The sequence below is a fragment of the Papaver somniferum genome, chromosome 1 (assembly GCF_003573695.1).
Source record: "Papaver somniferum cultivar HN1 chromosome 1, ASM357369v1, whole genome shotgun sequence".
Classification (NCBI taxonomy): domain Eukaryota; kingdom Viridiplantae; phylum Streptophyta; class Magnoliopsida; order Ranunculales; family Papaveraceae; genus Papaver; species Papaver somniferum.
In genome coordinates, this window is record NC_039358.1 from 17,797,292 (window position 1) to 17,814,208 (window position 16,917).

A 16,917-nucleotide genomic window follows, 5' to 3' on the forward strand; every position below is an offset into this window, starting at 1 on the left:
TATTCATCTTCACTATAACTAGTTCAAATGACTCAAAAGAACTAGTTAGAGAGTTGTTCAATTGCTTAGATCTTATAGAAGTATACAAGACACATCGAAGCAAAATCGGTTTTGATTCACTCGAAATGATTCATGAATATTATAGCCACGGTTTGCAAATTGCATTCCTTAATATATATATATATATATGTTTTAGTTCATGAAAAAACCAATTTTAGAAAGTAACACACTTAAATATGCGTACGGGTATGCGTGCTTAAGTAACCGGATTTGAGTTTGTTTTGGTTTTCAAACTCATCCGAAATTCACGGACGTGAACTTTTCGCTAGTATGCGTACGGGTACGCATACTTAGGTAACCGGATTGAGTTGGTTTTGATTTCCAAACTCAGCAGAAATTACGATCGTGAACTTCCGCCAGTATGTGTATGTGCATACTTACCCAGTCTCCATCAACCATTTAGTACACACACAAGTATGCATACATTTGGTTCCCGGTTTTGTACTTATACACTAATGTGCGAAGACACTATATGCTTATATCCAAAGATGGTTACATATTCTAAACTCTCATTTCAATCATTGAAACATTCTTAGAGGATGTTATATAGCGGTTATTCACACACTATTTTTCATCAAAGCGATTTTCAAAAGATTGAAACAATCAACATGACTTTCGTCACTTGTAAAGATGAACTTGGCCAAAGCGAAAGCTTACCAACATATATTTCGAGAAATAGATAAACGAGATAAACTCCGCTCGAAATAACAAATGTGTATAATCGAAGTCTATATAGCAATACGACTTTTGTCTCAAGATAGGAGATAGAGTAGGTAGACTTTTGAGTGATAGATAAATTCAAGGATCCACATACCTTTTAGTTGATGAAGTTCCACCAGTTCCTTTAGTAGTTCTTCGTCTTTGTATGATGAATGTCGTTGAGTTTAGCGCTCAACTACACTTTCCATCCTAGTCTGAGACTTAGCTATAGGTAGACTAGAAATCAAGACTTATAGTTTTGGAAACTAAACTTGACAAACAAGCCTGAGATAGAAACGCTTGAGAGTTCGACCGAGCAGTGCTCTAACAGTAATAGCACAAAATAAACATCAAACTAAATCACATAATACCATAGTGAATCGATTTTTCCTTCAACTTCAATCAGCCCACTCCACCAAAAAACACCTAGGACATTCCCAGAAATGCCTTCCATATGTGTCTTGTTCATAAGAAGTCCGCAAATGCATAAACGTCTTGCAACCATGCTTTGAGCATCCACTGAATCTCTGTGGACAATGTTCGTATTCGTGATCTCCATATCCACAATGGTTACAGTGTAATAACTCTTTCTTCAATTTGGATTTAAGTTTGAAGTTTTTGTAGAGTGTTGCAATCTTTTCTTCTTATTCTTTTTTAACCTTCATAGCATCATCTAGCATATGTGGTTCCTCTAGACAGTTGGGATCTTGACCTTGAAAATACCTGAGCTTTTCCGGTTGTCATTAAATCACCATTCTGATGCATGAACAACTTTCCCGGGGACACTTTGAATACATCCAAGGGAATTGCATAAGACTGTGGTTATCCATGAAACATAACGGACAAACCTCTTTTGCTTCGACACATAATATTTGGTTCGTTTTGCCTTTAGAAAACATGGTGGATGTTGAGAAAGAAATATGTTTGTTTGGTTGAGAATAAAACCTAGTGTTGTATTTATAACAAAAAAACAGGTGTTGGTAATTGAAACGGGCGGTTTTACTACAAACGCCAAATCCTATGGTAATTCAAACGGGCGTTTAAAGGAAAGCAGCGCGGTTTTACCACAAACGCCAACGGCTAAATTCCAACGGCTCGATTTTCTTTCTCGACCTATAAATTCCATTCTTCCCGTCCACAAAATCACAGCTTCTTATTCTTCTTTCTAATCTCCCTCACTCTGCAGAAATGTCTGTTAGAAATCGTGGTCCCAAGTTTACTGAAGAAGATGGGCTCTTAAGACGGTTCTTTTTGGCAGAATGTTTTTTTAATGTTCGTCTCACTGACGGGAAACCTAGGAAACCGAGATGCTCGTCGATTGCGTGCTCGTTTACAATCTATTAGGCTTGCAGTCCATCCATTTATTGCTCTGGTAATGGAAATTGATCGAGAAAATTTCATCGGTGTAACTGAAGAAGAAGTGATCCAAACATCTCTTGATAATTGGGAGGAAGCTCACGGTAAACCTTTTCGTTACAAAGCGTGTTTTAGAATTCTAAAAGATGGTCCATCTCAAGCACATATGTACTGCACTCGGATGCCTCTTTCGGTATTTACAATGGAAGAAGATGTTACTCTTGTTCGATCTTGGTTACATCGTATGATGAGACTAATGAACAGTGACTATTTCTGGGAAAGAGGATTGGTACATTTTGTAGCATCGCGGAACGAAACCATAAGAAACAGTAAGAGCCTAGAAATAAGAATTGCATTCATCGCTAAGGAAGTTAAACATTATACGAAATTTTTGTGGATGGTTCACCAATAGCAATTTTGGATTATCCAACGAAGAACTGGTGAGTATCTTACCTCTGTCCTTATGGATTCAACTGCATCATAAATATCTGAACTTGTTGTTTATCTTTTTTACAGAAAACCATCGCTCAGACCAAGTTTACTGAAGAAAGCGGAAGAGAGTTTAAGCATTTTGAATGCTATGAATTCTACAGAGAGAATGTCGTTGGATTTGATGTAGTCTGATGTTTTTGTTGTGGTTTATTAAAATGTAGTTTGATATTATTTGCAAGTTCAAATTGTAATAAATTTCACTTAATCTGAAGTGGAAATCTATTTTAAAATCTAAATATTTTCATTCATTGATATTACTGCCAATTCTTTTACAAGATATAAACTTAGACAATAATAAAAAACACTAAATAACTTCAATAAAAATCAAGTACAAGTTTTGGCCTCCTGTTTATCTTCATTTGACGTATCTTCTATTCAACGCGTTCTTTGACAGTTTCGCCTTTGTTTTTGAATTTTTTGTTGTTAGCTTTCAAAACTGGACCTCTTCTTTGCCTTTTAGCGGAACATTTTCTTGGAGCAACTTCAAAAACTTTCACTTCCCTCTTACAATTTTCAATCTTTTTAAAACTCCTACATATCTTAGAAACGACAGCTTCAAGTTTTGCATCGCAAAAAAGTGTGATCGCCTTTTCAGCCATTTCACCAACAATAAATTAAAAAATTGAAATAGATTTTAGAAGAGAAAATTCAAGAGAAGTGAGTTTTGGTGTGACTGAATTGTTTGAAGATGATGGTAATTTATAGAGGTAAAAAGTGAATTTTGAAATTTAAAAAAATTACCGGTTGGCATTTTTGCTACAAACGCCAGCGTTCTATGTTCGAGCGCAGCGTTAATGATTTGAATGCCATCGCTTGTGCTTCCGACGTTGGCGGTTTTTCTGCCAACGCCAGCGTGTGTCTCAAGTTCGGGCGCTTGATGATCAACCGCCCAATGCCTTACCATAGTGGAAAAACTTATTTGGCCATCCACCTGGATCAACAAAAAATTTCATTTGAACATTACTATAGGAATTGCCCTCATCTCCCTTCAGCACCTCTCACAATCACAACCATCACCTCCATCATAACCCCCACAATTACCACCTCTTTCTCCTTCTTTCTTTTTATTTCTTCTTCTTCTTCTTCGATTACCCTCTTTCTCAGTTTCGACCTACACCGCCCTCACCCGCAACACCAACATCACCTACTACATGATCAAATCTCTACTTTATTTTAGATTTATGTGTTCCTCATTGGGACAAATTTTGTATATTGACACAAATTTTCGTTTCTTCCCGGGAGTTGGTCGACTGGTTAGGTATGGTCCATTTTGTCATTGTCAATTGATCAATATTTTCCACATCAACCTCTCCAAACTCAACAACCAAGACAAGAACTTACATATAGTAGACTCATGTGATTCATAAAGTGAATTCATTCTTCTTTCTTATCAGCTCAATTCTTCAAAAAAAAAAAAAAAAAACACTGTATTATCTCATTAGTGAATTCAACCTACACTGCCATCACCTGCAACACCGCCATCACTTGCTACACCATCAGATCTCTACTTTACTTTAAATTCATGTGTTTTAGGATAAACCCATTTCATACTTTTTTGATAAATTTGCATTCTTTTTTTGGAACTGTTATAGTTTGGAGCTGATTTACTGTGTAATTTACTTTCAACAAAAGTCTAATTTGCTTAAAGAAATTTTGGGTTTTCAATTTTGGGGTTTTCCGTTCAATGACGGTATCACATTTTTTCTGGGGGAGTACTAATATTTAGGGTAATGGGTGTTTCTTATATGTTGGTTCTGATTATCGGATCATGAAAGTGATGTGATTCAAGTGAAGATTAATGAAATTGTTGTTTTTGTGTGTTGTTTCTTTACCATGATTATGAAAACAGGGATAATGATCAAAACCGGTTGATCCGTTTTAAATCGAATTGATTCTTCAACAGTTCGACCATAATTTGAATTTTTGGAACAGTTCAACAGTTCGACCGTTTTAAATCAGACGGTTTGGCGTGAAAACCGATTCGACCGACCGTTGTGCATCCCAAGGTGTAAGCATGCAAACAGATTTTTCATATGAACAATCCAAGAACAAGTTGGTTAAGAACTCAACAATATTTTCCAAAAATTACATTGACATAATCAATTCACCCTAAAATGGTTGAAAAGTTTGCATGGCATCTAAAGCATCAGTTAAGCATTTCCTAGGAAAAAACTTAATCCTTTTGAGAAATATCAAAATTTTGAATCCTTTTTCAAGAACTTTCCATGTAAATAAAGTTAACAATAACATTTAGAGTCGATGCCGCTTTAGTATAGGAGTGACGATACCAGTGACCCGACTTCGAAACTCGTCAGCACCAAATTCTTTATCAGTCGCAAAAAAATAAAAATAGATACCAAGAACAAGTTGGTTAAGAACTCAACAATATTTCCAAAAATTACATTGACATAATCAATTCACCCTAAAATGGTTGAAAAGTTTGCATGGCATCTAAAGCATCAGTTAAGCATTTCCTAGGAAAAAACTTAATCCTTTGTTCTTGGATTTTTCATATGAACAATCCAAGAACAAGTTGGTTAAGAACTCAACAATATTTCCAAAAATTACATTGACATAATCAATTCACCCTAAAATGGTTGAAAAGTTTGCATGGCATCTAAAGCATCAGTTAAGCATTTCCTAAGAAAAAACTTAATCCTTTTGAGAAATATAAAAATTTCGAATCCTTTTCCAAGAACTTTCCATGCAAATAAAGTTAACAATAACATTTAGAGTCGATGCCGCTTTAGTATAGGAGTGACGATACCAGTGACCCGACTTCGAAACTCGTCAGCACCAAATTCTTTATCAATCGCAAAAAAATAAAAATAGATACCAAGAACAATTTGGTTAAGAACTCAACAATATTTCCAAAAATTACATTGACATAATCAATTCATCCTAAAATGGTTGAAAAGTTTGCATGGCATCTAAAGCATCAGTTAAGCATTTCCTGGGAAAAAACTTAATCCTTTGTTCTTGGATTTTTCATATGAACAATCCAAGAACAAGTTGGTTAAGAACTCAACAATATTTCCAAAAATTACATTGACATAATCAATTCACCCTAAAATGGTTGAAAAGTTTGCATGGCATCTAAAGCATCAGTTAAGCATTTCTTAGGAAAAAACTTAATCCTTTTGAGAAATATCAAAATTTTGAATCCTTTTCCAAGAACTTTCCATGCAAATAAAGTTAACAATAACATTTAGAGTCGATGCCGCTTTAGTATAAGAGTGACGATACCAGTGACCCGACTTCGAAACTCGTCAGCACCAAAATCAATCGCAAAAAAATAAAAATAGATACCTAACTTGATCATACTATGTTATTTTGAATGACATTTTGAGGATATATGGCTTACGAAAGAGTAACAATGAAATAATAAGGAGATCTAAATTTGTAAGGTGTGTTTCTCGAATTTAGCTGGTCTTGGACGGAATTGATGACAATATGGGGGCAGGGGGGCAACCATTGTAACCTCTGTAGTTTTTTGTACATGGTGGAAATATTGTTTCCTATGGAAATAACATTAAAAAAATGTTATCCTTTATGTTTCTAAAAATCTTTCACAATTATTATTATCATATAAATTAATTTGTAACACTTCTTACAAAATAATTTTCAAAAATTCTTGCTAATAGGATTAAACCATTTTGAAAAGAATTATTTCTCCTTACCAGGATGCTTTTGTCCCTAGTAGATCAATTCATGACAATATTATTATTGCTCATGAAATGATTCATGCTATTAAGAAAAAAGAGGGTTTTAGTAGTACTATGGATTTGAAGATTGATTTATCTAAGGCATTTGATAGACTTGAATGAAATTTTTTGATAGGGAGTTCTAAAAAGATTCGGTTTTGCTGATGATTTCTGCAATCTTATTTTTCTTTATATTTCCACAACTAGTCTGAACATTTCTCCTTATCTACTAGCTTATCATAATTATGGAATATCTTTCAAGGAGTTTTCTAATTTCTGAATATAACCACATTATCTATGGTGTGAAAGTTGTTAGAAGAGCTCTATCCATAAGTCATTTGTTTTTTGTTGATGATGTTATTATCTTCACCGAAGCTGATATGCAGAATTTTCATGGTATATTGGATATTATAAAGAATTTTGGTATGTACTCTGGTTAACTATTGAATTTTCAGAAATCTTGTGTTTACTTTAGTAAGAACATTAGTCCTGCTGCTTTTAGTGATTTAGCCAAAGCTCTCAATATGAACATAGTTAATGAGTCAGACACTTATCTAGGAGCATGGTATAAATAAACAAAAAGATCCCCATCCTACTGTTCAATCTTTTGAGGCTATGATGAATAATTTGAATAGTTCATCTCTTAATCAATCAGGTAGAACTATAATGGTTAAGTCTGTTTTTAACTCTCTACCCACTCATCATATGTGCTATTTTGATATTCCAAATAATATTATTACGAAACTTGATTCCCTCTAAAGGAACTTTTCGTGGGGTCACAAAGGAAAAACGAGGTATTTGTTTCATTTCTTGGATGAGTCTCTATGTTTCTAAGGATTTGGTTGCCTTGATTTTCAGAAATCTTGAGGTTTTTAATCGATTTCTTATTACTAAGTTAGGTTGGTAAGCATGTAACCAACCTAATGATTTATGTTTTAAAATGTTAAAAGTTAAGTATTCTAAAGATAAAGATTTTCTACACCTTTATAAACTTAGTGATAATTGTTCTTGGATATGCAGGGGAATCTATAAAAGTTTTGGAAATTGTTAAATCTTACTCTTGTTGGTCTGTTATATGTGGTACAAAGGTAAGAATATGGTTAAATAAGTGGATTATTGGGTTACAACAAACCACGTATTGCTACTGATAATGCTAGTTTCTCTTCAGCTTATACTTTTGTTTGTGAACTTTTTTTAAATGATATTGTACAATGGAATGTGAACTTAATTCAAAGGCTACTTCATGTTGATATTGCTAGTAGGAACCATAATATTGGGCATACCAAAATCTTTCAAGGCATACTGAATGAAGACAAAAAAGGTTGTTGAATAGCAAAATCAGATAACCCCTTAACCCAAATTTTTTTTAATGGCAAATCTGCCCTTTACGTATTATTGTTAATAGTCTTGATTAGTGATTAAATATTTTGTTTAGTGATTAAGATAATTTTCAGAATTATAAGAGTTGTTTAGATGAAAAATTTGAGGAAAAAGAAATCAAAGTTTTGGTTTGGTTAAGAAGGAGAGAAAGAGAAGGAGAAAGTGAGAAAATTCTAATTCTTGATTCAATGGAGGATGAGGAGGGTCATCATTCATATAAAAAACCTAGGAAAATACACATCAACTACAACAATGATCCAGAAATGGCTGATTTCTTAGATTATGAGAATGATTTTACACCCACTCAAACTCAAGCTCAAACTCAAACACAAACTCAAGATGATGATTTTTATGAGCCAAATCCTGATGATGAATACATTGATGAGGAACCCAATTCTTCTAATACACAGGTACACTTATATCCTATACTTAATCTCACTTCTATAGCTCTCAATTATCAAAAGTTAGGTTTTTTGAATCATGGTTCGGCGAAACAGGTTGAGGTTCGGCTCACATCTATGAGCCGAATCTACCATTGATGAACGGTTCGTCTTACTGAATCTGTTTACTGCATGCGCCGAACCTATAATTTCCAATTCCAACCCTTTTGCTAGACACTAGTTCGGCTTATATGAAAGTTTCATAGTAAGCCGAACAACATCCTGAATATCCCGGAATAGAATCATTACTAATTCGGCTTACATATCCAAAATCGTATGTGCCGAACATAATTTTTTAATTTCTGGGTTGAAATATTGTTACTGGTTCGGCACATATGGAGAATATCGTATCAGCCGAAACCTCTTATGTTCAAGGTTCGGCACATAATTTGATTATAGTATGAGCCGAACATAAATTTGTAAATTTTTGGGTTAAAATATTTTTCGAGGTTCGGCACATATTGAGGATATCGTATAAGCCGAAACCTCTTATGTCCAAGGTTCGGCACATAATATGATTATCTTCTGAGCCGAACATAAATTTGTAAATTTTTGGGTTAAAATATTGTTCGAGGTTCGGCACATATTGAGGATATCGTACAAGCCGAAACCTCTTATGTCCAAGGTTCGGCACATAATATGATTATCTTCTGAGCCGAACATGCATTTGTTAATTTTTGGGTTAAAATATTGTTTGTGGTTCGGCACATATTGAGGATATCGTACAAGCCGAAACCTCTAAATGTTTATAGTTCGGCACATAATGTGATTATCAAATGCGCCGAACCTTGTTATTATATTCCCTTTCTAGTGTTTAACCTTGTGATATTCTTTGTAGATCGTGCTTGGACCCATGGAAAATCAACCTGATCCAGTAGACATAATTCACGAGGATACCAAGGATCACTTCCAAAATGATTTGGTATGTAAGAACCTTTTGCTTACCTTAATGTTGTCGGAATATTCCAAAGTTTTGCCTACTAATTACTTGTTTTGGAATGAACGTAGATATGGAAAACTACACCAGAAGTTCTGGATTGGCTTGAGGAACACGCGATGAAGATAAATTGTGTACTAGTTAAAGGACAATAAAGCCGATGGGATCGGTTTGAAATGATTTGTGAGCGTAGTGGAACCGGCGCTAGCAAGGTTAAAAAGGGTACTGTATACGTTGGGAAGACCGGGAGAAAGAATAGGACGAAGACGAAGAAAAGAAATTGCCCTTTCAAGATCGTTTTCAACCTCAAGAATAAGTCCATGAACAAAGAAGATCAATATTGGATAATGAATAAAGATATGGATTGTCGTCATAACCACACACGTCCCAAAGACCTTCATGGACATGCGAAAGTAGCGCGACTCAAACCCGACGAGATGCTAGAAGTGGATAAAATGACACGAGCATGTTTGCCACCTTCTAGGATTCTTAGCAAATTGAAGGCGGACAACAACAATAACAAGTCGACTATGCAAACTATCTACAATGCAAGACAAAAGATTAGAATACTCAATTTGCAAGGTAGGATGGTGATGCAACAAGTAATGTGGTTAGGGGTGAAGAATAACTACGCTTGCCAAAAGAAGTTGGATGACTTCGGTCAAGTCACACACCTTTTCCTTGCCCACCCGGAATGCGCCCAATTGGCTATATGCTTCCCACAAGTTATTATATTGGATTGCACGTACAAGACTAATAAATATGAGATGCCGTTGATGAACATTGTGGGGCATACTTCGACAAAGGCACCGTTCACCGTGGCTTTTTGTTTCGTGAAAAACGAGAAGAAAGAGAGTTATGTTTGGGGGTTAGAACAATTGAAGTTAATCTTCCGGGAGGGTGCTCTTCCTAAAGTGTTCGTTTCCGATCAAGATTCATCGTTGATGTATGCTATTAAGAAGGTATTTCCGGATGCATTGAATTTTCTTTGTACGTTTCACATATGGTGCAATGTGAGGAAAAAATGTCAACCGATAATTCAACCACTTAAGTTGAAAGAATTAGAGAATATTGCTAAGCTACCGTTGGAGATACGAGTAAAGAAAAAGAAGGAATTCTTGAAAGCATATGAACATAATGAGATGTTGTGGGCTTCTTTCCAAGGCGAATGGGAAGCTTTGATATGGTCAATCACCGAGGATGTCTATGAAGAAAATTTTAAAATGCTTATTAAGCATTGGAAGACCGCCTACCCCGATGTCATTACTTACTTGGTCAAAGATGTGTTGGAAACATAAAAGGACATTTAACCACGACCCCTCTTCTTAGTGGTAGGCTTTTGTCCGGGTTCCTCGGGTCCTTCTCCTTTGTTGATGATTGCATTCCACTTTTTGTAGAGGTAGGTTTGTTCTTCCACGGTCATTGGTGTTTTGGAATCAATTTTGTCCTTCATTTTTTTCAACATCTCCCTACCCGCGGCATTGGTCCTGACACAAGTATGAAAGTTATAAGACTAATTCGGCGCAAGTATGAATCATGTCTTGAAATTTTTATTAGCTTACACAGAGAGTGGATCGACTCATACCACAAAATAATTATACGCCGATCCTAAATATTCGGCTCAAAACCTATATTGTCGAGTAAGCCGAACCCTGTATTCGGCTCACAACCGATATTGTCGAATAAGCCGAACATATGATTATGAACTCAAACATGTATTCGGTGCAACATGATATCATATAAATAAGCCGATCCTACACACTTGTAAAATTTATGAAATTTTAACAATGATATTCGGCGCAGCCCTAATACTATCGAATAAGCCGAATCTAGACTTATGAATTGAAACATTTATTCGGCGCAAAACTAATACTACCATACAAGCCGATCCTAAGCACATGCAAAAATTCTGAAATTCAAACAACATTTATTCGGCACAAAACTAATACTACCATACAAGCCGATCCTAAGCACATGCAAAATTTCTGAATTTCAAACAACATTTATTCGGCACAAAACTAATACTACCATACAAGCCGATCCTAAGCACATGCAAAATTTCTGAATTTCAAACAACATTTATTCGGTACAAAACTAATACTACCATACAAGCCGATCCTACGCACATGCAAAATGTCTGAAATTCACAAAACATATTCGGCACAAAACTAACACCATCGAATAAGCCGATCCTAAATATAAGTCTCTGTTTTACTAAGTTCGGCTCAAAACAGATTTCAGATATACGCCGAGCCGTTCATATGCACTTTCAGGGTTCAGTTTCAAGAACAGCTCGGCGCACATCTAACATTTGTTTTACGCCGAACCATACCCTGTAACCGCCGCAGAATACATGATTTTGACGAATTAAATCGACCAAAACAATCAAAAACATCAAATATGAGATGGGTTTGTAGAACTAACCTTCTTATTTTCATTTCCGGCGTTGGTTCTTTTTCAATCTCTTCTTCCGATTGATTTTGTGGTTGATTTTGAGTTTGTTCTTCACTCTCTAAATCTTCTTCTTCATGAATAGGTTGTTCAATCGATCGATTTGAACGAGATACTTCCTTACGACGATCCATTATATAGTTTCACAGATCGACAATTAAATTTCCGCGATGAAAAAAAAAGAAAGGGAAGGGTGGAGTTCGGCTGTGGAGAGGAAGAAGAAGAAGGTGAATGAAACTGATTTTAGGTGTAGTTGATTATAGGTTTTGTATTAGAGTTAGGGATAGATTAGTAGTAATTTAATGGATTTAAGGGTATATAGGTAATTAAACCACCCCATAGGGTACCCCTTATAAGGTCACCCAAGTTAGGACTAGTCCTTTGTATGCCCTGAAAGTTTTAGGCATGCCCAAAATTGGTGTTCAAAATTTTAGCCATGTGTATTCCTAGATGAGAGAAGATATACTTTAGTATGGGTATCAGGCAATTAGGGTTGTTTTTCAGTCAAGTGTGCTTACAAACTATTTTTTTGGTCGTTTGGTTTAGCTGATAGGCCGTGTAGGACTATTAGGTGGACATCCAAACCATCACCGATTGGAAAAAGTTACAAAACTCTTATCAACATTTATAATTCTAATAATCATACTAATTATCCTGTTCCCACCAATGTCTGGAAATTACTATAGAAAGTTAAGATCCCATACAGAGTAAAGTTTTTCATTCGGAAATGTTTGAAGTGCATAGTTCCGACTAGAGACAAATAAGACGTAGACATACATTGTACCTTGTGTAATGCTTTAGTTGAATCTGTTGAACACTTAGTTTTGAGTGTCCTACATTTTTGGTTTGGTGTTAGTATAGATTTTTCAACTGTACTCTCTGAACACTCTAACATTTTCAATTGGGTGATAAGTTGGTTTAATACAAGTTTCTCTTTTGTTGGACAATCTTCTCATCAAAAGGATTAGTTTATGTCCTCTCTGATGATTACAACTTGGATGATATGGAAGGATAGATTTTCTATTGTCTTTCAGAATACTAAACATAACAGAATCCATACTATTGAAAGAAAAAAATTGCTAGATAATTAATGTTGTCATGTTATTTCTAGTCAAATTACTCATCAGAATGGTTTACTAGTACTACAATCTAATAATTGGGATCCTCCTGAAAATGCTTGTTGTAAGATAAACTTAGATGCATCATTTAAAAAAGAAACTGATAAAGCAGGCATTGGACTAATAATCCGAGATTTTGTATGTACGTGCTATGGAGCCAAAGAATAGTACTTTGATGGAGGATTGAATGTGGATCATGAAGTGGAGTAACTAGAATGTATGGCATTGAAGGAGGCAATCGACTGGGCTATCTCAAGGGAATATGAGGAAGTTATTTTTGTCGGATAATGAATTTTTTAAAGTTGTCAGTGAAGCATCTCCATGTGTTCATTGGACAAACCATTGTTTTATTTTAGACATCAAATTTTTGTTACAAAGCAAATCACTATGATCTTGCCAATCAGTACTTAGGATTAAGAATGGTTGTGCAGATTGTATTGCCAAAAAAAACAAATATAAGTTATGATAGTTTTGAGTTTCATGATAATTTTCTTCCTGATATAAACTCCTGAATCAACAAGGAAGAACAATGTGTAAGCTATAAACAATCTTAATAAATCCTTTTCTGAATTAAATAAATTATTTTTTGTTATTATTATAATATAAAAGTTACAAATTTTATATCCACATCTGGTCCCCAACTGTTAGAGCACTGCTCGGTCGAACTCGCAGGCGTTTCTATCTCAAGCTTGTTTGTCAAGTTTAGTTGCCAAAATTATAAGTCTCCAGACTTTCAAAGTTCAAGAATCTGAGCTGCTCCCATGCCCAAATAGGAAAATTATGGACACTTAAGACATTATCCACACTTTTTCCGCGAAACGATTATTTTTCCAAATTATCTAGAGAACATAACTAAAATCTTAGAAACCTTATAATTATTACCCATCCTTGCACGACTATATCTTATAGTTGGATTTCTGTCAACTCCTTGCTACAATCAGGCCTCCTGGGTATGAGATTGTTATTACAAACTCTAAGTTCCCAAGAGTCAAAGCTTTCATAGATAATGGGAGTTGCAAAACACGACGCGCAAGGCATAGAACAAGAATTAAAACCTATATAACATCTCACCAAATTTATTAATCCAAAAGCGATCAAGGAGATGTAAAGTGAAAAATCACAGAGGCGTTTATTGAATCATCCAATTACAAAATAGGGAATTACCACCAAAGGAGATATGTCTAAGAAGAATTAGAGCATGTCAGAGGCAGTTGTTTACCTGTACGAACAACGAGAGCTCCGAGCCCTGTTGGATAACCAAATATCTAGACAAGGACAAGCGGATGTGTTAGATCAGCCCAATGAAACTTCCTAAGAGAGCTAGAAACAAGTTTGACTACCTTATAGAATGAGATGGCAACAAAGTCAGCTGGAAATCTAGCTAAATCCGGAGGTTGTGTGGCACATCCCTTGGCAGCATTAATCAAAGACCATCCACTGTCCACTGAATCACACCATTTGAAATAAGGGACAGCTTAAATATACAAGATGTTAGAGTATCACATAAAGATATAAGCAAACAAACCACCTAATGCCAAGAAAGTCTACACGCAACAGTGCAACCTTGACATAAGGTATACACAAAATAGACTTTCAAAGTTCAAGAATCTGAGCTGCTCCCATGCCCAAATAGGAAAAGTATGGACACTTTAAGACATTATCCACACTTTTTCTGAGAAACGATTCTGTTTCCAAATTATCTAGAGAACATAACTAGAATCAACTTATAATTATTAACCAACAGCTACAGCTGGGTTTTTTTTGGGGAAATGGGGGGTAAGGTAAAAATGGATGCATGAGTAGATGCCTCTCTAATAAGGTAGCGAAGTCACTGGATGGAAATAACCACGACATAAGGTCGAAATTCTTTTACATTCTACTTTATCAGGGCAGGAATTAAAAAAGTAAAGAAAGAAAGGGTGTCTACATGACAAAGTTGTATACCTGGAGTATGGTGAGCCTTCCAAAGCTCTTTCTGAATTTTCCTTCATAAGCTTCACCAAGTCTAGGCTAAATTTCATACCAGAAAAATTGCACTCCGAAGGAAAAGCAAATAGATTGTAAGCACTACCTGCCATCAGCAAAACATTGTAAATTTATGGTAAGAGAAGATCCAGTAATAGTTCCTCATTAAAAAATAGTCTACCTGTTATGACATCATAAGACTCGGCTAAAATAAATTGAAAGTAATTAAAATTATCAATAGTAATAATCTGGCACCACAGCTGGTTGCCCTCTTTTCCTCTCATAAGAAGTAATCCCTTTTGCTATGTGTTGTATGGTGTGTATAATCACGATAAAAAAGTTCTTTTTTAGAATTTTTGACAGAGATTTTTATCGTGCCCATATCCCTGTTACTTTACTACACAAAACTAACAATGCTAAATCAAGACAGTTCTCAAAAGAAAAACAAAAGGGAAAATTCTAGCTAATTTATTAAGCTAAATTTAAACGACTAGAATATTGTAGGTAAAATGACATGCCAGATATGGTAAATACTACCAAAATCAGCATATCCAAACCAATCTACCACCTCCAAATACACTAACCTGTATATCAGTCTTGTAGAAACAATTTAAAATGATGAACATTTTAAGAGGTTAAAACTAAAACTAAAACTAAATGTAGACTGATTCAGGGAAGCTTGTCACATTGCACATCCATATACCTAAAGAATTTGCTGTAGGGATATCTTCAAGAATTTCGGTTCTGCTCCTTCTTTGTGCAGAACGCTGAGATAACTTGAGCGAAGATAGATCATTTCTAGGATGACCATTCTGATTCTCAATCTCTTCTACATCCACAGCCAAAGCAGCAGCACCTTTAGAAAGAGCATATCTAAAAGATTTGATAGGCAAACATGACTTGACATTCTCAGTATGGTGATTAGTAGAACTCCCCCGACTTTCAGGGGTTCTATTAGCAAAAGGGGTACATAATACTCAGAATTACTTCATTATTACATAATACCCCAATACCGTTCCTTTCATCCAAAATTAAAGCAGAAACATTTGAAGTCTTTTCTATATTTGATTCATGAAAAGTATCAACGGGATAACAAAAAGGCTTAAAAACAAAAAATATACTGAGAGATACAGTTGTAAAAGTATATGACGTAATTACAAATATAAGATGTAGTATAGTTATTGTAAAGGATACTCTCTAATCCCAAGGACACTGTTGTGATTCTCCATTGTGTACACAAAACAGCTCTCTTTGGTCCAAGGAAATGCCTCACCAACTAGTTTTAACGCGGCCGTTGCTCCTGAAGTGAATATGCACTTGTAGTCCTTAGGGGATGCATTAAAATACTCAAGGACCTGAAATTCATTAAAAAGGAACAAAATAACTAAGTATCTTCATTTAAGTGTTGATTTAAAAAAGAAATTTATCTTTGATTTTGGTTTACCTGTTGACGAGCAGACCTAACCAAGTCAGAAGTGGATGAGCTAGTGTCGCTTTGGCTATCTAACACAAATCAAGGATATGACTATTCCATGAAAAATCAGATAAACTCCATAGATACACAGTATTAATAGAACACAAATCTGAAATTTTAAATTGCATGAAAAATTCTAAATAAAATTGAAAAGAAAATGATTTCTTCAGTATCAATTTGATAAGGATACGAGGATTTCCATAAACATTAGTAGTAAAGTCTTTAAGGATCATTTCCATCTGGGTTTCGGAATACAAAGTTGCTCCAGCATGATCCAAGTAAACAAGTTCTGCAAATAAAAAATATTTCAAAACAAAAACTAATCAAACAGTAGTTCATTTTTTATTACAAAAAAAAAAATTACAAAGGGGAGAAATGAAGATATTAACAATACTGACTTACCTTCCAATCTCTTGAATTCGGAAGACCAAATTTAATCGATGTTTTTGGGAGAATTAGGGTATCCATAATGCTCCCCAAACTCCTTAAGAAATCTTTCCTTGTCGTCGTCCATCTTGTTTTCCATCAAAAATATTTTTTTCTCTCTCACTCTTTATTTCTGCTGTTGCTGCCGACTTGTTGGCGGTACGGCGGACCAGTGGTTGTTAGCATAATTGGACCGGTGGTTCCCAAAAATATAGCTGCTAGTGTAGAGTGTGATTTCGATATATGAGTAGGTGCGGGTGGGCTCATGAGTAGGTGCGGGCGGGCTCATTGATTTCTTGCATTAATATGTGGGCGGGCTCATTGATTTCTTGTCTTAATTATTGCTTAAAAAAATACATTAAGTACGGAGTATTACAGCATTTTCTATGGAACGAATAAACATGAAAAATGGGTT

General features: G+C 35.1%; 1 protein-coding gene across 3 annotated transcripts; it reads right to left on the bottom strand.

Moving 5' to 3' along the window:
* Positions 1-13,171: 13,171 nt before the first annotated feature.
* LOC113280305 (molybdenum cofactor sulfurase-like) lies at positions 13,172-16,657 on the bottom strand. 3 transcript variants are annotated; one of them, XM_026528954.1, is made up of 9 exons: positions 16,479-16,657; positions 16,267-16,365; positions 16,047-16,105; positions 15,797-15,957; positions 15,306-15,475; positions 14,582-14,708; positions 13,978-14,081; positions 13,857-13,902; positions 13,172-13,692 (listed from the first exon to the last, which is right to left on the bottom strand). In XM_026528954.1, exons 2-7 carry the CDS (start codon positions 16,313-16,315, stop codon positions 14,057-14,059), a joined length of 591 nt encoding a protein of 196 aa, XP_026384739.1. In that variant the 5' UTR covers positions 16,316-16,365; positions 16,479-16,657; the 3' UTR covers positions 13,172-13,692; positions 13,857-13,902; positions 13,978-14,056. The 3 variants fall into 3 exon arrangements, with proteins under 3 accessions (XP_026384739.1, XP_026384737.1, XP_026384746.1); XM_026528961.1 differs by having other exon boundaries at positions 13,175-13,476; XM_026528952.1 differs by having other exon boundaries at positions 13,172-13,902.
* Between the last annotated feature and the right edge of the window lie 260 nt (positions 16,658-16,917).

Excerpts from the sequence above, each read along its gene's own strand:
- LOC113280305 (XM_026528954.1), bottom strand. The coding sequence starts at position 16,315 with ATGGAAATGATCCTTAAAGACTTTACTACTAATGTTTATGGAAATCCT. Across the intron at positions 16,106-16,266 it reads TAATGTTTATGGAAATCCTC|ATAGCCAAAGCGACACTAGC; the intron begins GTATCCTTATCA and ends GATTTGTGTTAG. Across the intron at positions 15,958-16,046 it reads TTAGGTCTGCTCGTCAACAG|GTCCTTGAGTATTTTAATGC; the intron begins GTAAACCAAAAT and ends AATGAATTTCAG.